This window comes from Oncorhynchus keta, chromosome 19, assembly GCF_023373465.1.
Source record: "Oncorhynchus keta strain PuntledgeMale-10-30-2019 chromosome 19, Oket_V2, whole genome shotgun sequence".
Taxonomy (NCBI): Eukaryota; Metazoa; Chordata; class Actinopteri; order Salmoniformes; family Salmonidae; genus Oncorhynchus; species Oncorhynchus keta.
The window spans coordinates 44,290,783-44,318,209 of NC_068439.1; the positions used below are offsets into that span (position 1 = coordinate 44,290,783).

The 27,427-nt window shown below is 41.8% G+C and overlaps 1 protein-coding gene across 1 annotated transcript in view; it reads left to right on the forward strand.

The window, feature by feature from the left end:
- LOC118398331 (sodium/hydrogen exchanger 3) overlaps positions 1–27,427 on the forward strand; it is a 78,818-nt gene that overhangs the window by 48,671 nt on the left and 2,720 nt on the right. The window contains exons 6-15 of the mRNA XM_035793565.2: positions 894–1,114; positions 2,315–2,517; positions 2,662–2,751; positions 4,598–4,668; positions 4,819–4,948; positions 5,259–5,410; positions 25,379–25,499; positions 25,601–25,774; positions 25,876–25,930; positions 26,713–26,793. Of these exons, the coding sequence (XP_035649458.1) occupies positions 894–1,114; positions 2,315–2,517; positions 2,662–2,751; positions 4,598–4,668; positions 4,819–4,948; positions 5,259–5,410; positions 25,379–25,499; positions 25,601–25,774; positions 25,876–25,930; positions 26,713–26,793 (1,298 nt within the window). The remainder of the gene's footprint in view (positions 1–893; positions 1,115–2,314; positions 2,518–2,661; positions 2,752–4,597; positions 4,669–4,818; positions 4,949–5,258; positions 5,411–25,378; positions 25,500–25,600; positions 25,775–25,875; positions 25,931–26,712; positions 26,794–27,427) is intronic.

Genomic DNA, 27,427 nt, shown 5'->3' on the forward strand with positions numbered 1-27,427 from the left:
GCAGCCCACGACAGCGGGTCGTTAGGGAGGACCTCGGGGGTCCTCAAGAGGATAATAAAAAATATTACTATTCTTATTATTCCCAGCTCCTTGATGATGTGAGGCCTGAGGCAATTATAACTCCACCAGTAACAGCACTGTAACAGCAGGGGCCCACCAAATGGTTTGCCCTGCTTTTAATGGACAGAATCCAGACCGTTCATATGGAATCAGGAGAACATCCTTGCTTTTTTACATAAGGATCTAGGCTGGGAGACAAGAAGGAAACTGATACTCTGAACAATGACTCACCTTTCCCGGTGGGCAAAGGATGTATCCATCAATAATGGAACAATATTCAATTCCCTAAGGAATTCCCTAAGGGAATCTTCTCCCTGGGGCTGGGTGCCCCTCCTGCTACCATGTAACATGCTACCACAGAACATTTCAGCCAATCAAGCAAGGAGCCTCAGCACTTAGCCCCGACCTCACTTACCTCACTGTCCATTCGAACTGAGCTATCAAAGCGTGGTGCGAATAATAGCCATGGCCGACTGAAATCCTTCTGCTGCTCAGACGTCAGCGTAGTTGGTAACTGGAAAGTGGCCCTTGATTATTGATCCCCCCGATCTCAATGAGTGGGGGCCAAACACCAATATTGGAATTTGAACAATTGTCCTCTGCTCTTGCTTCGATCTCAGTTGGACGAAGACACCGACCTGGAACTGTTTGAACAGGGACCTTTCGCACTGAAAGGATATTTGTGAATCCGAGAGATTGAGCTTGAGCCGAGAGATTGACATTTATGACTCTTGAGGTCAACTATGTCAACTACTATTTACCATTATATACAGTACCTACTGCATTTTAGTATATATTCTATGTGACATGACCCTTTTCTTGCTGTGCCATAGGTGTACATTCTGTGGGGTCTGCTGTCAGAAGTATATCAATGCCAACATGGACGAGAGGTCGGTCACCACGGTACGATCCACAATGAAGGTGTTCGCAAATGGCTCAGAGACCATCATCTTTGTCTTCCTCGGCATCTCGGCCATAGATCCGTCTATATGGGTGTGGAACACAGCCTTTATCCTCCTCACACTCCTCTTCATCTTTGTGTTCAGGTTCATAGGTGAGTTTGGGTCATAATCTTTAGTATGATTTTGTGAGAGGGGGAATCAATGGACATTCTATTTCGTTCAATCTCTATAGGATGAACAATATCGTAGTTTGGAAGTTTAGGCAATTGCCAACTTGCAATCCCTGTGTGTGTAGTTCAATATTATACACAATAATTCTCATTGAAGGCTTCACATTACCAGCACTGACACGATGTGTGTGTATGCAGAGATTGGAAAAAGATGCATCTAAAAATAGCTTGTTTCAAATACGAAATACCCGACAGACCAATATATCAAAATAAAATAAAAGAGTACTTTTGTATAGTACTGGGCCAATTGTGCACCGTCCTATGGGAGTACCGGTTGCAGCACAGCCTGGGAATGAATCCAGGTCTTTAGTAATGCCTCTAGCACTGCGATGCAGTGCCTTAGACCACGCCGTCACTCGGGAGGCCCCAAATACAGTCATTTAGGTATCTTTATATTCTCAAAATACAAAATAAAACTACAAGAACTTTCTCAGTAACGATAATTGTTTTACTTGCCATGACCTTGAAGTGTTTGTTTTTTTACAACTTTATTTGATGAAGACTGTTAGTTGCTATGGAAGCAAGAGTGAAAGAGAAATGATGTGGTGCAGATATCTGGACATATGTGTCGCAGTCCGCAATTTTTGAGGATAACTTTTTGACTCGTGAGTGCTACTTTCAGAAGTACTGGCTGAAAAGTAAACAAAAGTACCAGATAATATCTTTAATATTGACAATATGGTCAGAGTAGCTACATTATTCCTATTGATAAGGTTGTCATTGTCAAAAAATGGATGTTATCTTTTGTTTGAAAAGGTCAAAAATCACACTCTGCAAATCTGGTAATAACATTTTCTATTGAGTTTACCACTTGTAATTCCGATAACTCTGATAGCATGTGAACGTGGCATAACTCTGAGGTGTGAAGACATACGCAATCAAGACGTCTTCATTTTTTTATTTAAATTGAATGAATTAGGAAAAATAGTTATCATTTTATTTCACTTTGAAAATGTGAAGTAGGTTGTATAGATCTGTATGGAAACACTCTAATTTAATCCCTTTTTAGAAGTAATTTTATGGCAGCAAAATGTGAAGACTGCAAGGGGGGGTGTAGACTTTCACTAGGCACTGAACATGTAACAGAAATACTGCCTATCTCTGTGTGTATTTATATCACAGGGGTCTTTTTACTGACCTGGATTCTGAACCAGTACCGACTGGTTCCCTTGGACTTTATTGATCAACTAGTGATGGGCTACGGTGGCCTACGTGGGGCCGTAGCCTATGGCCTTGTGCTCCTGCTGGACGAGAATAAGTACAAGGAGAAGAAATTGATGATCAGCACCACCCTCATAGTGGTGTACTTCACTGTCATGTTGCAGGTAAAATAGCTAATTTAAATGTCAAACGTCAGTCCATACATATTTCACCATTTGTAGTTTTCTTTCATACACTATATGTCTTGAACAGACTGGTATGTGTTCATTTGCTACCGGTTTACTATATTTTCTCCTTATTTGTTGCAGGGAATAACCATGAAACCACTGGTCACCTGGCTGAAAGTGAAGAGAGCAGCAGTGTCAGAACGCACACTAGCAGAAAAAATACAGAATAGGGTAACTATCTGATCAGAAGTCTTTGTTGTTCATCAATCCCAAAGAATCAGACAACAAACCTTATATCTCTGTAATAAATCCCCAAAGTAATGTTTCTACTTTTGAAAACTGTACTACACACTTTTTCAATCACAGGTCTGTCAAATGAATGACAGACCTGTCAGGGGAGAACACAAATAAATTAGTAGCAGGGCAAGATTCATTTGGACTAAAAATAAAGCGCACTCGTGATGATATACTCTTTGTAAGCTAGTACACTCGTGATGAAACAGTGTGAGATAGCGCACTCGTGGTATAATACTCTTATAGGATAAGCAACTGGTGGTAATTGGCATGAGAATGCATACTCTGCTTTTCGAATCAAATAGCTCCCTCCTAAGAACAGCTAGCCCAGGAGGTCTCTAGGAAAGAGTGGTGACACAACATACAACAAACATATAAACAAAGAAAATGTAATTAGTCCAACCTTCTAATGCAACCCAAGTATTTTACATGGATACCAGCTCATTTGCGTCAGGGTCCTGACACAAAGCTTTCTTCAGGCTGTCTGTTGGTCCATCCCCCACTCAAAGAGAGTATTGACTAACATTTGGATATCAGAAAAAACGACTTTGTCATGACGCCTGCCTGGCTGACTCTGCGCCCGAGGAAGGTAACCTCTTTCTGCATGAAAATGCACTCAGCCCAGCTCTTTGGATTTGGCCCAGAACTTCCTTAACGTTTTCCAACGACGTCTCAGACCTTGTCCCACGCACCAGTAGGTCATTGAAATACACCAAACATTGTTCCGGGCACACCTTTGAGAACCTACTCCATAAACAATGTCTTTGGTTTGTCTTCGGGTGCCAGAGGTACCTGCCAGTATCCACTCCGTAAATCCAGGGAGGAGAATCAAGCTAAGCCATCAACATAATCAAGGCATCTGTCTCTCCGAGGCAGTGGATAGGTGTCTTTCACAATCTTGTCGCTAAGTTGCCGATAGTCAGCAGAGAACCTATAGGTTCCATCCTTTTTGGGGACCATGACTACGAGGAGGCTTATCAAGGTTCGTTGGTGTCAGTAGATGCTATCTGTTCTATGAGCATAGGGCATCCATCTGGCGCATTGACAGATGGGGCGTGTGTTGCCTGTGTCAATGGTGTGCTGCACCAAGTAGGTTCGATCTACATCATTAAGGGTGACAGGAAAGCTGTGCCGGAATGTGTAAAGTAGGTCCCAGATTTGTTGTCGCTCCCACATGTGGCGACTGCTGCTGATTCTGCGTCTGTGGTGACACTTGTCGCCTGTAGAACTGGTGTAGGCGGGAACTGTAGTGCCTCATGGGGCTCCATGGTGGTGGCTATCATTGGATAGGGGAAACATGCACTCTGCAAAGGGGCTTCCCACTGAAGGCTAGGGCTTGTCAGTTGGCACGATTGGTTTGCTCGTACTGGGGAAGGCAGACTCACTGAAAAGGAGGATGGGTTTATCATGTTGGAACATAATGTTATTTGTCTGGAAGTCAAGCTTTGCCTCAGCCTCAGTCACCCACCTGCATCAAGACTTCACAGCGTCCCAGTATAGGAGCTCTTTATACAGTTACGGAGATAAAGGTTAAGCCCAAGTTGGTTAAGGGTCACTGTGGAACCTGTGTCCAGTAATGCACATGTCAAAAATAACTTGACAGCAGTTAGTGGCAAGGGGGATAGGTGTACAGAGGCGAAGGGTTCTGGAAGATGAAGGGTGTTCATCAAGGGCTGAGTGTCAGTAGCTAAACCCTTCTTTTATAAAGTATCAACCAATTCATCTAAAAGTGTTGAAATTGGTCAATTGAAATATAATCTTTACAAACGAAATATTATTTCAGACCTTTGACCACATGCGTGTTGCCATTGAGGACATTTCTGGACAAATAGGAGATAACTACATGAGAGACAAGTATGTGGACACTAACATCATATTATCAACTTCAATAAGTTATTATTATCATATAAGTATTCTTTAAATAAATGTATTACATACCATACCTTCAAAGACTAAAGTTAGCACTAAATTGTTTTTTTTACTCTCTTCTCGTATCCTTCTAAGGTGGAATAACTTTGAGGAGAAGTGGTTGCACTGGCTCTTGATGACACCCATTGCCAGGAAGTCTTGTGACCCCATATTCAACATTTTCCACAAGCTCAACATCAAGGATGCCACAAGCTATGTGAAAGAGGTAAGAATGACTCACAAGGTCAGGGAAATCCATGACAACTTAATACTGTAGTTGCAATGCTACACAATATATTTAACCTCAAGGATCACTGATTTACTGTAACATTACAACAAATAGAAAAATTGGATGGCAGACCATGAAAGATGTGTATAGCAGATGTTGCAGCGGGTGCAGTGAAATGGTTGTGTTATTAGAACTGTTATGAGCTAATAACACAAGCATTTCACTGCATGCGCTGCTACATCTGCTATACTGTGTACGTGACCACTAAACTTTGATTTGATGAAGAATTTGTATCCCATTATTATAGGGAGAACGCAGAGGCTCATTGGCATTCGTACGTAATGAAAGCAAGGCCGATGTGGATTTCAATAAGAAGTTTGGTGCCGATTTTTCAGAGGTGATGCCTTACATCATGACAGAAAATATGGGACCAGATCATGTTCCAGTCTCCTCCATCTTGTAAGCAACATTTCTTGACTTAGTCTGCATCCCAATAGCACCATATTCCATATTGCTGATGTCAAAAGTAATGCACTATAGGAAATAGGGTGCCATTTGGGATGCGACCTTATGCATGTCTAAAACACATGCATCATTAACTTGGGATGGCGGAAATGTAAACTTAAACCCTGTTGTGGGATTCCACTCCAGCAAAAAATATGTTTGCTATTTCAGAGTGTTCTCGCAATTATAACATTGGTTATAATAAAGTATATAAAGTATATTGGATGGAAAGACGTTTGACATGGCAACAGCTCTAAAAAGAGGCTATAGCAAGCACTGCTACCTTTAGGCACAAACACAGGTTTAGTTTAAAGCAACCTCGGACAACCCTGGGGCAAAGTACAGGCACTGAAACTGATAGTGTGTGCAGCTTACTCACACGTTTGGCAGATGTAATGGCTAAGTAAAGCAATATTAAATTAGAGAACTAATTTCCATGCTTTCCAATGGCGCAAACTATCTGCTTGGTCAATCTCCATTCCTACGCCCACTTGCAGCTAAAACGCTGCTATACGTGATGCCAGAAAGACTGGCAGGGCTGGGAATGGGACCATAGAAATTTAGATTTAGGCGTGTATAATACAATCCCTCATTAGAACAACCTTTCATAGCGGGGGAGGGGGGTGCTTGGTGTCATTGTCCATAGGGAAGACCCATTTGCGACCACGGTTTAACTGATGACTTGAGATGTTGCATCAATATAACCACATCATTGTCCTTTCACATGATGCCATCTATTTTTTAAAGTGCACCAGTCCCTCCTGCTGCAATGCACCCCCACAACATGATGCTGCCACCCCCGTGCGCAAGCCTCCCCCCTTTACCTCCAAACATTTCGATGGTCATTATGGTCAAACAGTTCTATTTTTGTTTCATCAGACCAGAGAACATTTCTCCAAAAAGTACAATCTTTGTCCCCATGTGCAGTTGTAAACCGTAGTCTGGCTTTTATATGGCGGTTTTGGAGCAGTGTCTTCTTCCTTGCTGAGCGGCCTTTCGGGTTATGTCGGTATAGGACTCGTTTTAATGTGGATATAGACACTTTTGTACCTATTTCCTCTAGCATCTTCACAAGGTCCTTTGCTGTTGTTCTGGGATTGATTTGCACTTTTGGCACCAACGTACCTTCATCACTAGGAGACAGAACGCGTCTCCTTCCTGAGTAGTATGACGGCTCCCGAAATTGCTCCCAAAGATGGATTGACAACTTTTTTTCTGAGATCTTGGCTGATTTCTTTGGATGTTCCCATGATGTCAAGCAAAGAGACACTGAGTACAGCTCCAGTTGACTCAAATGATGTCAATTAGCCTATGAGAAACTTCTAAAGCCATGACATCATTTTCTGGAATTTTCCAAGCTGTATAAAGGCACAGTCAAGTATGTCAACTTCTGACCCAGAAGTGAAATAATTAAACAATTGTTGCATGCATAAAGTAGATGTCCTAAGTAACTTGCCAAAATTATAGTTTGGTAACAGGAAATGTGTGGAGTGGTTGAAAAACAAGTTTTGATGACTCCAACCTAAGTGTATGTAAACTTCCGACTTCAACTGTAGGAATTCCTCTTGTCCAGATGGGATAGGGCAGTGTGCATTGCGATGGCGATTGCATCGTCTGTGGATCTATTTGGTGCTGTAAGCAAATTGAAGTGGGTCTAGGGTGTCAGGTAAGGTAGAGGTGATATGATCCTTCACTAGTCTCTCAAAGCACTTCATGATGACAGAAGTGAGTATTACTGGACAATAGTTATTTAGTTGAGTTACCTTTGCTTTCTTGGGTACAGGAACAACGGTGGACATCTTGAAGCATGTGGAGACAGTAGACTGGGATAGGGAGAGATTGAATATGTCCGTAAACACTCAAGCCAGCTGGTCTGCGCATGCTCTGAGGACGCGGCTAGGGATGCCGTCTGGGCCGGCAGCCTTGCGAGGGTTAACACGTTTAAATGTCTTACTCCCGTCAGCCACAGAGGAGGAGAGCCCAGAGTCCTTGGTAGCGGCCGCGTCGGTGGCACTGTGTTATTCTCAAAGCGGGTGAAGAAGGTGTTTAGCTTGTCTGGATGCAAGACGACGTGGTCCACGACGTGGCTGGTTTTCCCTTTGTAGTCCGTGATTGTCTGTATAGCCTGCCACATACGTCTCGTGTCTGAGCCGTTGAATTGCGACTCCACTTTGTCTCTATACTGACGTTTTGCCTGTTTGATTGCCTTACGGAGGGAATAACTACACTGCTTATATTCATTCATATTCCCAGTCACCTTGGCATGGTTAACTTCTTCGGGATAGGGGGCAGCATTTTCACGTTCGGATAAATAGGGTGTCCAAATTCAACTTCCTGCTACTCTTCCCCAGAATATAAGATATGCATATTATTAGTACATTTGGATAGAACACTCTGAAGTTTCTAAAACTGTTTGAATCATGTCTGTGAGTATAACAGAACTTATGTAGCATGCAAAACACAGAGGACAAACCATTCAAAACATTTTTTGAGGTCACTAAGGTTTCATTGGGAAACCAGATTTCTTAAGGGACTTATTTGCAGTTCCTACCGCTTCCACTGGATGTCACCAGTCTTTTTGAAATTGGTTGAAGTTATTCCTTTTTTGTAATGAAGAAGTACGGCCATCTTGAACAAGTGTCACGTCGTGTGTACTGTTTGATAGTTGCGCAAGACCAGAAAGCATGCTTAAGTTTGTTGTCTTCCTGTATTGAACACAGATCATCCCTTCTTCAATTTTATTGATTATTTACGTTTAAAAATACCTAAAGTTGTATTAAAAAAGTATTTTGAAATGTTTTGGCAAGGTTTACAGGTAACTTTTGAGATCTTTTGTCGTGACGTTGGTCAAGTTGGAACCAATGTTTTGCTGGATCAAACGCGCCAAATACATGGACATTTTGGATATATATGGACGGAATTAATCAAATCAAATGTATTTATATAGCCCTTTTGTTGATATATTTTGTTGATAGCTGATATCTCAAAGTGCTGTACAGAAACCCAGCCTAAAAGAGCAAGCAATGCAGGTGTAGAAGCACAGTGGCTAGGAAAAACTCCCTAGAAAGAACAAAACATAGGAAGAAACCTAGAGAGGAACCAGGCTATGAGGGGTGGCCAGTCCTCTTCTGGCTGTGACAGGTGGAGATTATAACAGAACATGGCCAAGATGTTCAAATGTTCATAAATGACCAGCATGGTCAAATAATAATAATCACAGTAGGTGTCGAGAGTGCAGCAAGTCAGCACCTCAAGAGTAAATGTCAGTTGGCTTTTCATAGCCGATCATTAAGAGTATCTCTACCACTCCTGCTGTCTCTAGAGAGCTGAAAACAGCAGTTCTGGGACAGGTAGCACGTCTGGTGAACAGGTCAGGATTCCATAGCCACAGGCGGAACAGTTGAAACTGCAGCAGCAGCACGGCCAGGTGGACTGAGGACAGCAAGGAGTCATCATGCCAGGTAGTCCTGAGGCATGGTCCTAGGGCTCAGGTCCTCCGAGAGAGAGAAAGAAAGAGAGAAAGAGAGATTTAGAGAGAGCATACTTAAATTCACACAGGAAACCGGATAAGACAGGAGTACTCCAGATATAACAAACTGACCCTAGCCCCCCTGAGACAGGAGGGGTCAGGAGACACTGTGGCCCCATCTGATGATACCCCCGGACAGGGCCAAACAGGAAGGATATAACCCCACCCACTTTGCCAAAGCACAGCCCCCACACCACTAGAGGGATATATTCAACCACCAACTTACCATCCTGAGACAAGGCTGAGTATAGCCCACAAAGATCTCCGCCACTGCACAACCCAATGGGGGGCGCCAACCCAGACAGGAAGATCACATCAGTGACTCAACCCACTCACGTGACGCACCCCTTCTCGGGAGGGCATTAAAGAGCACCAGTAAGCCAGTGACTCAGCCCCTGTAATAGGGTTAGAGGCAGAGAATCCCAGTGGAAAGAGGGGAACCGGCCAGGCAAATCAAATCAAATCAAATTGTATTTGTCACATACACATGGTTAGCAGATGTTAATGCGAGTGTAGCGAAATACTTGTTTTTTTTTTATTTTTATTTCACCTTTATTTAACCAGGTAGGCTAGTTGAGAACAAGTTCTCATTTGCAACTGCGACCTGGCCAAGATAAAGCATAGCAGTGTGAACAGACAACACAGAGTTACACATGGAGTAAACAATTAGCAAGTCAATAACACAGTAGAAAAAATGGGCAGTCTATATACAATGTGTGCAAAAGGCATGAGGAGGTAGGCGAATAATACAATTTTTGCAGATTAACACTGGAGTGATAAATGATCAGATGGGCATGTACAGGTAGAGATATTGGTGTGCAAAAGAGCAGAAAAGTAAATACATAAAAACAGTATAAAAACAGTATGGGAATGAGGTAGGTGAAAATGGGTGAGCTATTTACCTATAGACTATGTACAGCTGCAGCGATCGGTTAGCTGCTCGGATAGCTGATGTTTGAAGTTGGTGAGGGAGATAAAAGTCTCCAACTTCAGCGATTTTTGCAATTCGTTCCAGTCACAGGCAGCAGAGTACTGGAACGAAAGGCGGCCAAATGAGGTGTTGGCTTTAGGGATGATCAGTGAGATACACCTGCTGGAGCGCGTGCTACGGATGGGTGTTGCCATCGTGACCAGTGAACTGAGATAAGGCGGAGCTTTACCTAGCATGGACTTGTAGATGACCTGGAGCCAGTGGGTCTGGCGACGAATATGTAGTGAGGGCCAGCCGACTAGAGCATACAAGTCGCAGTGGTGGGTGGTATAAGGTGCTTTAGTGACAAAACGGATGGCACTGTGATAGACTGCATCCAGTTTGCTGAGTAGAGTGTTGGAAGCCATTTTGTAGATGACATCGCCGAAGTCGAGGATCGGTAGGATAGTCAGTTTTACTAGGGTAAGCTTGGCAGCGTGAGTGAAGGAGGCTTTGTTGCGGAATAGAAAGCCGACTCTTGATTTGATTTTTGATTGGAGATGTTTGATGTGAGTCTGGAAGGAGAGTTTGCAGTCTAGCCAGACACCTAGGTACTTATAGATGTCCACATATTCAAGGTCGGAACCATCCAGGGTGGTGATGCTAGTCGGGCATGCGGGTGCAGGCAGCGATCGGTTGAAAAGCATGCATTTGGTTTTACTCGCGTTTAAGAGCAGTTGGAGGCCACGGAAGGAGTGCTGTATGGCATTGAAGCTCGTTTGGAGGTTTGATAGCACAGTGTCCAATGACGGGCCGAAAGTATATAGAATGGTGTCGTCTGCGTAGAGGTGGATCAGGGAATCGCCCGCAGCAAGAGCAACATCATTGATATATACAGAGAAAAGAGTCGGCCCGAGAATTGAACCCTGTGGCACCCCCATAGAGACTGCCAGAGGACCGGACAGCATGCCCTCCGATTTGACACACTGAACTCTCAAATTACTTTGTCTGCAAAGTAATTGGTGAACCAGGCAAGGCAGTCATTCGAAAAACCGAGGCTGTTGAGTCTGCCGATAAGAATATGGTGATTGACAGAGTCGAAAGCCTTGGCGAGGTCGATGAAGACGGCTGCACAGTACTGTCTTTTATCGATGGCGGTTATGATATCATTTAGTACCTTGAGTGTGGCTGAGGTGCACCCGTGACCGGCTCGGAAACCAGATTGCACAGCGGAGAAGGTACGGTGGGATTCGAGATGGTCAGTGACCTGTTTGTTGACTTGGCTTTCGAAGACCTTAGATAGGCAGGGCAGGATGGATATAGGTCTATAGCAGTTTGGGTCCAGGGTGTCTCCCCCTTTGAAGAGGGGGTGACTGCGGCAGCTTTCAATCCTTGGGGATCTCAGACGATATGAAAGAGAGGTTGAACAGGCTGGTAATAGGGGTTGCGACAATGGCGGCAGATAGTTTCAGAAATAGCGGGTCCAGATTGTCAAGCCCAGCTGATTTGTACGGGTCCAGGTTTTGCAGCTCTTTCAGAACATCTGCTATCTGGATTTGGGTAAAGGAGAACCTGGAGAGGCTTGGGTGAGGAACTACGGGGGGGCGGAGCTGTTGGCCGAGGTTGGAGTAGCCAGGCGGAAGGCATGGCCAGCCGTTGAGAAGTGCTTATTGAAGTTTTCGATAATCATGGATTTATCGGTGGAGACCGTGTTTCCTAGCCTCAGTGCAGTGGGCAGCTGGGAGGAGGTGCTCTTGTTCTCCATGGACTTCACAGTGTCCCAGAACTTTTTGGAGTTGGAGCTACAGGATGCAAACTTCTGCCTGAAGAAGCTGGCCTTAGCTTTCCTGACTGACTGCGTGTATTGGTTCCTGACTTCCCTGAACAGTTGCATATCACGGGGCTATTCGATGCTATTGCAGTCCGCCACAGGATGTTTTTGTGCTGGTCGAGGGCAGTCAGGTCTGGAGTGAACCAAGGGCTGTATCTGTTCTTGGTTCTGCATTTTTTGAACGGAGCATGCTTATCTAAAATGGTGAGGAAGTTACTTTTAAAGAATGACCAGGCATCCTCAACTGACGGGCTGAGGTCAATGTCCTTCCAGGATACACGGGCCAGGTCGATTAGAAAGGCCTGCTCACAGAAGTGTTTTAGGGAGCGTTTGACAGTGATGAGGGGTGGTCGTTTGACTGCGGCTCCGTGGCGGATACAGGCGATGAGGCAGTGATCGCTGAGATCCTGGTTGAAGACAGTGGAGGTATATTTGGAGGGCCAGTTGGTCAGGATGACGTCTATGAGGGTGCCCTTGTTTACAGAGTTAGGGTTGTACCTGGTGGGTTCCTTGATGATTTGAGTGAGATTGAGGGCATCTAGCTTAGATTGTAGGACTGCCGGGGTGTTAAGCATATCCCAGTTTAGGTCACCTAACAGAACAAACTCTGAAGCTAGATGGGGGCGATCAATTCACAAATGGTGTCCAGGGCACAGCTGGGAGCTGACGGGGTCGGTAGCAGGCGGCAACAGTGAGAGACTTGTTTCTGGAGAGAGTAATTTTCAAAATTAGTAGTTCGAACTGTTTGGGTATGGACCTGGAAAGTATGACATTACTTTGCAGGCTATCTCTGCAGTAGACTGCGACTCCGCCCCCTTTGGCAGTTCTATCTTGACGGAAGATGTTATAGTTGGGTATGGAAATCTCTGAATTTTGGTGGCCTTCCTGAGCCAGGATTCAGACACGGCAAGGATATCAGGGTTAGCAGAGTGTGCTAAAGCAGTGAGTAAAACAAACTTAGGGAGGAGGCTTCTGATGTTGACATGCATAAAACCAATACTTTTTGATCACAGAAGTCAACAAATGAGGGTACCTGGGGACATGCAGGGCCTGGGTTTACCTCCACATCACCCGCGGAACAGAGAAGGAGTAGTATGAGGGTGCGGCTAAAGGCTATCAAAACTGGTCGCCTAGAGCGTTGGGGGCAGAGGATAAGAGGAGCAGGTTTCTGGGCATGGTAGAATATATTCAGGGCATAATGCGCAGACAGGGGTATGGTGGGGTGCGGGTACAGCGGAGGTAAGCCCAGGCACTGGGTGATGATGAGAGAGGTTGTATCTCTGGACATGCTGGTTGTAATGGGTGAGGTCACCGCATGTGTGGGGGGTGGGACAAAGGAGGTAACAGGGGTATGCAGAGTGGATCTAGGGGCTCCATTGTGAACTAAAACAATTGTGCTTCTAGTTCCGACAATGCAGTAATAACCAACAAGTAATCTAACTAACAATTCCAAAACAACTGTCTTATACACAGTGTAAGGGGATAAGAATATGTACATAAAGATATATGAATGAGTGATGGTACAGAGCAGCATAGGCAAGATACAGTAGATGGTATCGAGTACAGTATATACATATGAGATGAGTATGTAAACAAAGTGGCATAGTTAAAGTGGCTAGTGATACATGTATTACATAAGGATGCAGTAGATGATATAGAGTACAGTATATACGTATGCATATGAGATGAATAATGTAGGGTATGTAACATTATATTAGGTAGCATTGTTTAAAGTGGCTAGTGATATATTTTACATCATTTCCCATCAATTCCCAATATTAAAGTGGCTGGAGTTGAGTCAGTGTCTGTGTGTTGGCAGCAGCCACTCAATGTTAGTGGTGGCTGTTTAACAGTCTGATGGCCTTGAGATAGAAGCTGTTTTTCAGTCTCTCGGTCCCAGCTTTGATGCACCTGTACTGACCTCGCCTTCTGGATGATAGCGGGGTGAACAGGCAGTGGCTCGGGTGGTTGTTGTCCTTGAGACAGAGACAGCAAGGGTGGTTCGTTGCTCCAGAGCCTTTCCGTTCACATTCACACTCCTGGGCCAGACTACACTCAATCATATGACCCACTGAAGAAATGAGTCTTCAGCAAAGACTTAAAGGTTGAGACCGAGTCTGCGTCTCTCACATGGGCAGGCCGACCATTCCATAAAAATTGAGCTCTATAGGAGAAAGCCCTGCCTTCAGCTGTTTGCTGAGAAATTCTAGGGACAATTAGGAGGCCTGCGTCTTGTGACCGTAGCGTACGTGTAGGTATGTACAGCAGGACCAAATCAGAGATATAGGTTGGAGCAAGCCCATGTAATGCTTTGTAGGTTAGCAGTGAAACCTTGAAATCAGCCCTTGCCTTGACAAGAAGCCATTGTAGGGAGGCTAGCACTGGAGTAATATAATACTTTTTTGGGGTTCTAGTCAGGATTCTAGCAGCCGTATTTACCACTAACTGAAGTTTATTTAGTGCTTTATCCGGGTAGCTGGAAAGTAGAGCATTGCAGTAGTCTAACTTAGAAGTAACAAAAGCATGGATACATTTTTCTGCATCATTTTTGGACAGAAAGTTTCTGATTTTTGCAATGTTATGTAGATGGAAAAAAACTGTCCTTGAAACATTCTTGATATGTTCGTAAAAAGAGAGATCAGTGTCCAGAGTAACGCTGAGGTCCTTCACAGTTTTATTTGAGACGACTGTACAGCCATTAAGATTAATTGCCAGATTCATCAGAAGATCTCTTTGTTTCTTGGGACCTAAAACAAGCATCTCTGTTTTGTCCGAGTCTGAAAGTAGAAAGTTTGCAGCCATCCACTTCCTTATGTCTGAAACACAGGCTTCTAGAGAGGGCAATTTTGGGGTTTCACCATGTTTCATTGAAATGTACAGCAGTGTGACATCCGCATAGCAGTGAAAGTTAACATTATGTTTTCGAATCCCCAAGAGGTAAAATATATATAGTGAAAACAATATAGTGGTCCTAAAACGGAACCTTGAGGAACACCGAAATTTACAGTTGACTTGTCAGAGGACAAACCATTCACAGAGACAAACTGATATCTTTCCGACAGATAAGATCTAAACCAGGCCAGAACTTGTCCGTGTAGACCAATTTGGGTTTCCAATCTCTCCAAAATAATGTGGTGATCGATTATATCAAAAGCAGCACTAAGGTCTAGGAGCACGAGAACCGATGCAGAGCCTCGGTCTGATGCCATTAAAAGGTAATTTACCACCTTCACAAGTGCAGTCTCAGTGCTCTGGTGGAGTCTAAAACCAGACTGAAGCATTTCATATACATTGTTTGTCTTCAGGAAGCGACGACTATGCTAATTATTTTGTTTACGTCCCCTGCGGGTCTTTTGGGGTGTTACATGCTATCAGATAATAGCTTCTCATGCTTTCGCCGAAAAGGCATTTTAAAAATCTGACTTGTTGCCTGGATTCACAACGAGTGTAGCTTTAATTCAATACCCTGCAAGTGTATTTTAATGAACGTTTGAGTTTTAACTAATACTATTAGCATTTACATTTGCATTTGCATTTCCAGAGCTCTAGATGGGACGCCTGCGTGCCAGGTAGGACCAAGAGGTTAAGTTGGAAAAATAGGATGATCGAGCAGCAGTAGTAAGGGCTCTTCGATACTGCACGGTACTGTCTTTCCAAGTTAGTCGGAAGACTTCCAGTTCGGTGTGGCGCCATTTCCGTTCCAATTTTCTGGAAGCTTGCTTTAGAGCTCGGGTATTTTCTGTATACCAGGGAGCTAGTTTCTTATGAGAAATGTTTTTAGTTTTTAGGGATTCAACTGCATCTAGGGTATTGCGCAAGGTTAAATTGAGTTCCTCAGTTAGGTGGTTAACTGATTTTTGTCCTCTGACGTCCTTGGGTAGGCAAAGGGAGTCTGGAATGGCATCAAGGAATCTTTGTGTTGTCTGTGAATTTATAGCACGACTTTTGATGCTCCTTGGTTGGGGTCTGAGCAGATTATTTGTTGCAATTGCAAACGTAATAAAATGGTGGTCCGATAGGCCAGGATTATGAGGAAAAACATTAAGATCCACAACATTTACTCCATGGGACAAAACTAGGTCCAGAGTATGACTGTGGCAGTGAGTGGGTCCAGAGACATGTTGGACAAAACCCACCGAGTAGATGATGGCTCTGAAAGCCTTTTGGAGTAGGTCTGTGGACTTTTCCATGTGAATATTAAAGTCAGCAAAAAATTAGAATATTATCTGCTATGACTACAATGTCCGATAGGAATTCAGGGAACTCAATAAGGAAGGCTGTATATGACCCAGGAGGCCTGAAAACAGTAGCTATAAAAATGATTGAGTAGGCTGCATAGATTTCATGACTAGAAGCTCAAAAGACGAAAAAAAAAAAAAATTGTAAATTGAAATTTGCTATCGTAAATGTTAGCAACACCTCCGCCTTTGCGGAATGCACGGGGGATATGGTCACTAGTGTAACCAGGAGGTGAGGCATCATTTAACACAGTAAATTCATCAGGCTTAACCTCTAATGACTCCCCATCCCGCATGAGGGAGCGTAATCATCGACTGACACTAATTAGCATAACGCAACAGACATAAATATTCCTAGAAAATATTCCTATTCATGAAAATCACAAGTGAAATATATTGAGACCCAGCTTAGCCTTTTTTTAATCACCCTGTCAGCTCAGATTTTCAAAATATGCTTCACAGCCAAAGCGAGACAAGCATTTGTGTAAGTTTATCGATAGCCTAGCATAGCATTTTGTCCAGCTAGCAGCAGGTAACTTGGTCACGGAAATCAGAAAAGCAATCAAATTAAATCATTTACCTTTGATGAGCTTCGGATGTTTTCACTCACGAGACTCCCAGTTAGATAGCCAATGTTCCTTTTTTCCAAAAATATTATTTTTGTAGGCAAAATAGCTCCGTTTGTTCTTCATGTTTGGCTGAGAAATCGCCCGGAAATTTCAGTCATGAAAACGCAGAAAAATATTCAAAATTAGCTCCATAATGTCAACAGAAACATGGCAAACGCTGTTTATAATCAATCCACAAGGTGTTTTTCAAATATCTATTCGATAATATATCCACCGGGACAATTGGTTTTTCAGTCGGACCGATTGGAATAATGGCTACCTCTGTATTTTACTCGAGAATCACTCCGGGAGCCATCAGGTGACCAGTTGCGCAACTACATCACAATGCTGTAGACACCTTGGGGAATACGGAGAAAAAGTAATCTGGTTGATAGCCCATTCACTGCTCAATAGGGACGCATTGGAACGCAGAGCTTTCAAAACGTTTGAGTTTTAACTAATACTATTAGCATTTAGCGTAGCGCATTTGCATTTCCAGAGCTTCCGGATTGGATTTTTCTCAGGCTTTCACCTGCAATATCAGTTCTGTTATACTCACAGACTATATTTTTACAGTTTTGGAAACTTTAGAGTGTTTTCTATCCTAAGCTGTCAATTATATACATATTCTAGCATCTTGTCCTGACAAAATATGCCGTTTACTACGGGAATGTTATTTTTCCAAAAATGAAAATACTGCCCATTTTAAGCCATGTTTCAGTCAGGCCAATCACATCAAGATTATGATCAGTGATTCGTTCATTGACGATAACTGCCTTTGAAGTAAGGGATCTAACATTAAGTAGCCATATTTTGAGATGTGAGTTATCACGATCTCTTTCCATAATGGCAGGAATGGAGGAGGTCTTTATCCTAGTGAGATTGCTAAGGCGAACACCGCCATGTTTAGTTTTGCCCAACCCAGGTCGCAGTCTCAATAGGGATAGCTGAGCTGACTACACTGACTGTGCTAGTGACAGACTGCACTAAGCTGGTAGGCTGGCTAACAGCCTGCTGCCTGGCCTGCACCCTATTTCATTGTGGAGCTAGAGGAGTTAGAGCCCTGTCTATGTTGGTAGATAAGATGAGTGCACTCCTCCAGCTAGGATGGAGTCTGTCACTCCATAGCAGGCCAGGCTTGGTCCTTGAGTCCCAGAAAGAGGGCCAATTATCTACAAATTCTATCTTTTGGGAGGGGCAGAAAACAGTTTTCAACCAGCGATTGAGTTGTGAGACTCTGCTGTAGAGCTCATCACTCCCCCTAACTGGGAGGGGCCAGAGACAATTACTCGATGCCGACACATCTTTCTAGATGATTTACACGCTGAAGCTATGTTGCGCTTGGTGACCTCTGACTGTTTCATCCTAACATCGTTGGTGCCGACGTGGATAACAATATCTCTATACTCTCTACACTCCCAGTTTTAGCTTTAGCCAGCACCATCTTCAGATTAGCCTTAAAGTCGGTAGCCCTGCCCCCTGGTAAACAGTGTATGATCGCTGGATGATTCGTTTTAAGTCTAATACTGTGGGTAATGGAGTTGCCAATGACTAGGGTTTTCAATTTGTCAGAGCTAATGGTGGGAAGCTTCAGCGTCTCAGACCCCGTAACGGGACGAGTAGAGACAAGAGAAGGCTCGGCCTCAGACTCCGATTCGCTGCTTAATAGGGAAAACCGGTTGAAAGTTTCTGTCGGCTGAATGAGAAACACCGTTTGAGCATTCCTACAGCATTTCCCTCCAGAAACGATGAGAAAGTTGTCCGGCTGCGGGGACCATACGAGCGGATTTATACTAACGTTACTATCTGTACTTACTGGTGGCACAGATGCTGTTTCATCCTTTCCTACACTGAAATTACCCTTGCCTAACGATTGCGTCTGAAGCTGGGCTTGCAGCACAGTTATCCTCGCCGCAAGGCGATCATTCTCCTGTATATTATGAGTACAGCAACTGCAATTAGAAGGCATCATGTTAATGTTACTACTTAGCTTCGGCTGTTGGAGTGAAAAAGTTGAATGAAAAAAAGTTGACGGAGGGAAAAAACAAAAATATAAACGGTAATTAACAAGTAAAAACCGTAAAGTTGTCAGGTAGCAAAGTAAGGTTGGCAACAAGACGCACAAAACTCACAGCAACACGTAAATACGTCTGCAAGTTGTGATCGAACAAAAGGACCATTTGTGATGTTTATGGGACATATTGGAGTGCCAACAAAAGAAGCTTGTCAAAGGTAAGGCATAATTTATATTTTATTTCTGCATTTTGTGTCGCACCTGCAGAGTTGAAATATGCTACTCTCTCATTGTTTACTGTTGTGCTATCATCAGATAATAGCATCTTATGCTTTCGACGAAAAGCCTTTTTGAAATCTGACATGTTGGCTGTATTCACAACGAGTGTAGCTTTAATTTGGTATCTTACATGTGTGATTTAATTAACTTGTTAGTCCTCTAGGGGCATTATTTCATTTTTGGATAAAAAGACGTGCCCATTTTAAGCGCAATATTTTGTCACGAAAAGATGCTCGACTATGCTTGAAATTGATAGTTTTGGAAAGAAGACACTCTTACGTTTCCAGAACTGCAAAGATTTTCACTGTGAGTGCCTTATAACAAAAGCTTCAGGCAAAACCAAGATGTTTGAGCGACCAGGAAATGAACAGGATTTCTGAAGGTACGTTTTCCATGATCGCCTTATATGGCTGTGAATGCGACAGGAATGAACGGACACTTTCTAGCGTTTCCCCAAGGTGTCTGCAGCATTGTGACGTATTTGTAGGCATATCATTGGAAGATTGACCATAAGAGACTACAATTGCCAAGTGTCCCGCACGGTGTCTGCGTGGAAATTGGTGCGCAAAAGTCAGCTACCAGTATTTTTCCATCCGAATCAGAGAACAAAGAAGGCTTCTAGGACTGTCATTTCAATGAAGAGATATATGACAAAACACCTTGAGGATTGATTCAAACAACGTTTTCCATGTTTCAGTCGATATTATGGAGTTAATTCGGAAAAAAGTTTGACGTGTAGGTGACTGAATTTTCGGTTAGTTTCGGTAGCCAAATGCATAGTAACAAAACGGAACGATGTGTCCTACACAAGAATCTTTCAGGAAAAACTGGACATCTGCTATGTAACTGAGAGTCTCCTCATTGAAACATCTGAAGTTCTTCAAAGGTAAATTATTTTATTTGATCCCTTTGCTGGTTTTTGTGAATATGTTGCGTGCTAAATGCTAACGTTAAATGCTAAGCGAGCTATCACCACTCTTACACAAATTATTGATTTTCTCTGGTTCTAAAGCATATTTTGAAAATCTGAGATGACAGGATTGTTAAGAAAAGGATAAGCTTGAGAGCAGGCATATTTATTTCATTTCATTTGCGATTTTTAGAAATCGCTAACGTTGCGTTATGGTAATGAGCTTGAGGCTGTAGTAACGCGACCGCATGCGGGATGGGGCGGACTATGAGGTTAAAGTTTTATTTGTATAGTATTTTATTTGAATTTGGCGCTCTGCATTTTGCCTGGCAATTGGCCAGGTGGGACAATTGCGTCCCACCTATCCAAGAGAGGTTAAATGTGATACTTCGTGCTTTCAGTTTTGCGTGAATGCTTCTATCTATCTACGGTTTCTGGTTTGGGTAGGTTTTAATTGTCACACATCCTGATAAACTCAGTCACCGTATCAGTATATGCGTCAATGTTATTCTCAGAGGCTACCCAGAACATATCCCAGTTTGCGTGATCAAAACAATCTTGAAGCGTGGATTCCGATTGGTCAGACCAGCGTTGAATAGTCCTTAGCATGGGTACTTTGTGTTTGAGTTTCTGCCTATAGGAAAGGATGAGCAAAATTGAGTTTTGATCCGATTTGCCAACAGGAGGGCGGGATAGGGACTTGTAGGCATCCCGGAAGTTGGAGTAGCAGTAGTAGAGTGTTTTAGCAGAGCGAGTGCTACAGTCAATGTGTTGATAGAATTTCGCCATTCTTTTCCTCAAATTTGCTTTGTTAAAATCCCCAGCAACGATAAATGAAGCCTCAGGATATGTGGTTTCCAGTTTGCATAAAGTCCAGTGAAGCTCTTTGAGGGCTGTCAAAGTATCGGCTTGATGAGGGAAATATACACGGCTGTGACTATAACTGAAGAGAATTCTCTTGGGAGGTAATATGGTCCGCATTTGATTATGAGGCATTCTATGTCGGGTGAGCAAAAGGACTTGAGTTCCTGTATGTTATCACAATCACGCCATGAGTCGTTAATCATGAAACATACACCCCACCCTTCTTCTTCCTGGAGAGATATGTATACCTGTCTGCACGATGAACTAAGAACCCAACTGGCTGGACAGACACAGACAGTATATCCCGAGAGAGCCATGTTTTCGTGAAACAGAGAATTTTACAATCCCTGATGTCTCTTTGGAAAGAAATCCTTGCCCTGAGCTCACCAACTTTATTATCCAGAGACTGAACCGTAGCGAGTAATATACTCAGAAGCTGTGGGTGGTGTGCGCATCCTAAGTCGGACTAGAAGACTACCCCGAGTACCTCTCCTATGCCGGCGTTGTTTGGATTCGATCTCTGGAATCAGTTCAATTGCCCTGGGGGGTACGAAAAAAGGATCAGTTTTCCGAAAGTCATGTTCCTGGTCGTAATAGTGGTAGTGCTGGTGAGTTACCGCCGCTCTGATAATCAATAGTTCTTCCCGGCTGTATGTAATAACACAAAACATGTCTGGGCTAATAAAGTAAGAAATAACACAAATAACACAAATAAACAAAATACTAAAAAGTGTCCTAAGAGCTAGGAAGTTCCTCCCAGAACTATGTGATGAGAAAGATACCTGATTAACCCAGGTTTTATTGAGCTTGAGATGCTCACTATCTGGCAGGTGCATCTCTTGTAATTGAATTGAATTTTACTAGGCAAGTCAGTTAAGAACAAATTCTTGTTTTCAATGACAGCCTTGGAACAGTGGGTTTAAGGGGCAGAATGACAGATTAGTACCTTGTCAGTGGGTTTTGGGTAAACTTCTCCTTTAAGTTAAGACACCGTGGAGCCAGCATGAGATCTGGCTCAGAAAATGTACCTCAATGTAAGGATGAGAAATGTGTTGTCCTCCGAATTGTCCCATTATCCCACAGTGGCATATCCCTTCCCTTCATTGAGGTACGTTTTCTGACCCATATCTTGTGCCGGCTCCACGGTGTTTTAATGTAACCATAATTGCATTCCGACCCCAGTGCAGGTAGGTGTGAACAAGTGTAAAACGGTAGGGTCTGTATTTTCTGTCAAAACCTGAATGGTAGCTCAGCGGGTAGGGTCTGGGATTTGGGATCAGAGGCACATCGAATCCTGGCTATAGTTGATTTTTTCCCCCACACCAAAGTATTATCTAGTGTATTCAATGATATTTTGTCTTCAGCATCCTAAATAATACCACCGATGCACAGTATTTGTAATTTTTTAAATATATATTTTTATTTTGCCTTTATTTAACTAGGCAAGTCAGTTGAGAACAAATTCTTATTTTCAATGACGGCCTAGGAACAGTGGGTTAACTGCCTGTTCAGGGGCAGAACGACAGCTCGGGGGTTTGAACTTGCAACATTCCGGTTACTAGTCCAACGCTCTAACCACTAACCACTAGGCTACCCTGTCGTAATATTGAACCTGGAGGCAAAAAAGGGTAAGTGCGAATCTCACATTCTAACTAAATGTAGTTTACCTAATCACTAATCTGCATTATGTTAAAAACTCTGAGTAATAAGCAGTTTTCATTAAGGCACAATTTGGTGAAATCCCTAAAGGACTCAGAAAGCCTTGGTTATCCATTACAATACATAGGTATGTACAATGAGTGTGCACCCTCCCTTGTCATCCGTGGTAGAACCATAAGTTCGCTAGTCAAGAGTTCCGTCTCACTTATTTTATCCCCAAAACTCACCAGCCATTATTATTAGGTGCCTGCCACTGGTTACAATAGAAACAAAAGGATATGGTAGCAAAAGCACGGTTAATACAGATGCCCAATCCCAAATCGACCCCTAAATGCACTTGTGAACTGAGAGGATTTGATTGGTATAAGCAACGTGGTGAAACATACACCCAGCCTTTCAGAGGGCAAGGTGTTGTGATTACAATTTTGCTTACACAGTTGGAAAAATCGACTCAGATCTCCACAAGTGCATAGGGCATAGGGTTTAGGGGTCGATTTGGGATTTAGGTTTATGAATGTTTTAAAGATGCATCTTTCCTACAATGGCCCGAAGATGTAACATACATTTCCCAAAACACCACACAGAGAAAATGTTCGCTAAGTATGTCATTGAGGCATGTGTCCATATTGATAAAATCGAAAGGAAGGCATCGCTGCTCTTGGATCAGATTTATCCACTCAAATCTTATCTTAACATTAGAAATATTCCACAATACTGTTGATGGATCAGCTCCTAGAAAGATATAATAACTTAATGACTGCAAATATTGAGGTGGCTTATTCTAATGTTTACCCTATAATAATGTACTAAATCAAGATTTGCCACATCATTACACACGTTGTTACACATCATGGAATATATTGAGGCAAATATTCCCGACAGTGGCCTATTTTTGCAAAATACAACTCAATTGAAGGAACAATTTATTTATATATTGAATTACAGTATATAGACCTAGGTAACCTATACTATAGGCTATTTATCTTTTAATGCAGTCATTTCATTTTTTATTTCAAGCATATTTTCCTCCTTTGCTTGTTCGTAACAATTGCAAAGACATTGGAAACTTTGCATTTGTAGTCAAATTCGTTGTGAATTTATTGGTAAATAGCAAGCGTTTTCAAGTGCAATTATTATTATTTTATTTTTTTAACCCCTTCACCACCCTCTTCGGGGGACAAATATATATTTTTACAGCTTTTTTTCTACATATACATACATTGTACATATACATTTTGCATACACATTTTACATGGTACTTTTATATAAAATAGTCACATAACAATAATACATTACCAAGCATAAGCTTTTTAATCCCACTCTCAGCCCATCCCACATGTCACCATATACCACCCTCGTTTAGTTTCCGCATCCACAGATTGTGAGCTAGAGATGAAAACCTTTCCTATGATTATTATTATATTATTTATTGACTGACTATGGCTTTCCAAATCACCCAACACTGCTATTTGTCAGGTTAATTTTAAGTGCATGTTGTGATTTTTTAAAATCATTCCTGAACCTGTGACCAGAATAAAGCTACACAGGGGCAATACCAAAATAAATTATCTATTGATTCTGTCTCTTCGCAGCAAAATCTACAGAGCTGAGATTGTTGTATGCCCCATATACAGTGGGGAGAACAAGTATTTGATACACTGCCGATTTTGCAGGTTTTCCCTACTTACAAAGCATGTAGAGGTCTGTAGTTTTTATAATATCACTAATACATTTAATTCAATTTTTTTAAATTAATCAGTATATTTGAGTTTAACCATAACATTTGTTGTAATATTTGTTCTATCTTTTCTGGAGGATAAAACTGAAATTGTTAGCAGCTTTGTATGGCTTGTTTAATTAAGAAAGTGCGATATTTAAACAAAATTGAATTTTCAATTAGTCGGAAATGAGAAGTTGTAATCTGTATCATTTTTTTAACCTTCCTTAATAATCTACTGGAGAACCATTTTGTGTTTAAGTATAACTTATGTATGAGTGAAGCTTTAATTTTAGAGGTTTAAAAGCTTTAAAATTGAATCATTTTAGCCCCCCAAAATCACATTCATTATATCAATAGGCATGTTTAATTTTGTCTGGTTTAGCATTACAAATAAAAATGAAATATATTTTGCTCATATGATTTTTTAAAACGAGTTATGTGGAGAAGGCAGTGCCATTAGTAAGTTAGTAAACTGTGATAGCACCAAAGAGTTAATCAATGTGATTTTTTTCCACAAATAGACAAGTATTTACCTCTCCATGGTTGCAGAATCATATCTATTTTTGCTAACTTTCTATTGAAATTAATTGTGGTAAATTAATTTAATGTTTTTATATATTTTTTGAGATGTGAATACCAAGTATGTCTACTTCACCATCCGCCCATTTTATTGGTAAACTACAAGGTAGTGTAAACACTTTTGTAACGATCCAATACGTAATATGGTACACTTTTTGGAATTTGGTTTTAATCTAGAGAGCCTAGAAAAGTGTTCAAGATCTTCAATGAAACTGTGCAGGAATATAGAAAAAACTAGAGTCATTGGCATACATTGAAACTTTTGTTTTTATCCCCTGGATTTCTAACCACTTGATGTTCTTGTTGGATCTCATTTTAATAGCTAGCATTTCAATGGCCATAATAAATAGGATATGGAGACAAAGGACAGCCTTGTTTTACTCCTATTAAACGCTCAATACTTTCTGAGAAGTAACCATTATTTACTATTTGACATCTGGGGTTACTGTACATAACTTTAACCCATTGTATAAGAGATTCACCAAAATTAAAGTAATCCAGGCATTTGCATGTAAATTCTAGTTGTAATTTATTAAACGCCTTTTCAAAATCTGCTATGAAGACCAGGCCTGGTATCTTCGGTGTTTCATATATTATCTCCAATAAAGTGCAACTTTATTAAACACATGCTTTTTGGAAACAGCTTGGAGATTTAACAATGCTTCCACGAGGGTTAAAATGATGAACTTAGACTTAAGATGCTTTTGGGAAACTTTTTCAAGTCTGCCCTCCAGTGGCCAGCAAATTACCAACAGTGAATATGTATGTTTCTTCCCTTCCAGACGGGACAGTGTGCCCTCTGTCTGCCTGGACATGCATGAGCAGGACCTGAAGATGAGGGAGTCAGAGGACTTTGACGCACACCATCTACTGCAGCAGCACTTGTACAAAGGCAGGAAACAGGTATTGCTTAGTCAAAGACAATTAGAGCCTCAAAAATCCCAGGGGCGCTAAAAAACACTATTTTTGACCCTTTCTCTTGCTCTCATTCCATCACCTAACAGCACAGACACGGGTACAGTCGGAAGCACCTCGAAGTCAACAAAGACGAGCATGAGGTGCAGGAGATCTTCCAGAGAACCATGAGGAGCCGTCTGGAGTCATTCAAGTCAGCCAAAATGGGTGTCGCCCCACCCAAGAAGATAAGCAAGCATTTAAAGAAAGACCAGCCACAAAAGGTCAGGGAAGCCTGCACTTTTTCCTCCTTCCCCCTTTGTCTTCATAACCATCCTCTTGGAGGCAATGTGATAATATGTATGTTTGACTTTGTCATTTTTAGATGCCAAATGGAAAATCCACAGATAACAGTAAAAGCCATGCTTATGGGGATGAAGGTACTTCTTTGCTCTTTGCTTTTCACTTCTCTTTTGCATTATATGAGAAGGTTTTGGTCAAGGGTCGTTCTTAAACTACGGTGGTGTTTTTCTAGATTTTTTGGGTGGTACCTATTCTAAATAAACTAAAACGGCAGCTTAATGCCTTTTAATAATTTGCACCATTATGATAACATTTTGCCACCAGTAGGAGTAGTAACACCAATGACACGTTTGAGGTATTTGAGGGTTTTCATAAATGGATGGCACATATTCTCAAGTAATAATTTACTAAAATGAAATGGATAACCATTTTGCATAAAATGTAATTTCCCTTATTTTAAATTGAGTAACACCAATGACACTTTGTATTTATGTAAAATGATTGCTTCCGTCCCTCTCTTGCCTCAACCTGGGCTCGAGCCAAGCAAGGGAAACAACTACTTTCACCAATTGAAACGCCACTAGCTAACTAGCTAGACATTTCACAATGGTTAAATGTATCAATGGAATCCTCAATTTTATAACATATTAAATGGGTGTGATTAGCTAATACTTTTCTTTAATATAAGCCCCTCCCCTGATAACAGTTTGCCACTGGAGGGAATGCTCAAGGTCCTTGAATACAGTATCTTTGGAGTGATTTTCAAGCCAGTAACAGCAATGACATAAACATTTGTGACACATAGGAAGAGGACAAGGCTGCTTACGTTTGCTTTCTGCCATTTTGGTTTAGATACCTGTGCATTAGTAAACAACATCATTTAATTGTTTTCTGATTGACTGTTTCTCTCTGCCTCCAGATTTTGAGTTTTCTGAAGGAGACAGTGCCTCTGGTTGCGAGGCTGCTGGCGGTTCATTCCCCATGAGAGCCTATAGAGGAGGTAAGAGAGTCTTCTTCACATCAACTCAAAATGAATTAAATCAACCAAGTTAAACCTCATACAGCTCCCCCCCTACTTTGTCCAATTCCCGCCTAAAGACATACCCAAATCTAACAGCCTGTAGCTCAGGCACAGAACCAAGGATATGCATATTCTTGGTACCATTTGAAAAAGAAAACACTCTGAAGTTTGTGTACATGTGAATTGAATGTAGGAGAATATAACACAATAGATCTGGTTTAGATAAAACAATGAAACAAAACATTATGTTTTCTATTTTTATTTTTGTATCATCATCTTTAAAATGAACAAGATAAAACAAACATTCAGATAGGATGATGGGGATAATTTCAGTGAAACATATAAGAGGGCAACAGTACAAAGTTTCAGAATGATAACTTCCAAAATGAGTGTGCTTACATTACATTTATCATGAAGTCACCCAGGTGTCCCACACAAGTAGCCCAAACGTACCCAAGTGGCCAAATTGGTGACGGTATACATTTTGAAACAAATAACTATATACAAAATACCAAAATGATATTCTAACACCCCCCAAAAAAAAATAAATAATAATAATAATAATTATTGATTAAAAAATATAAAAAAGATATATATATATATATATATATAT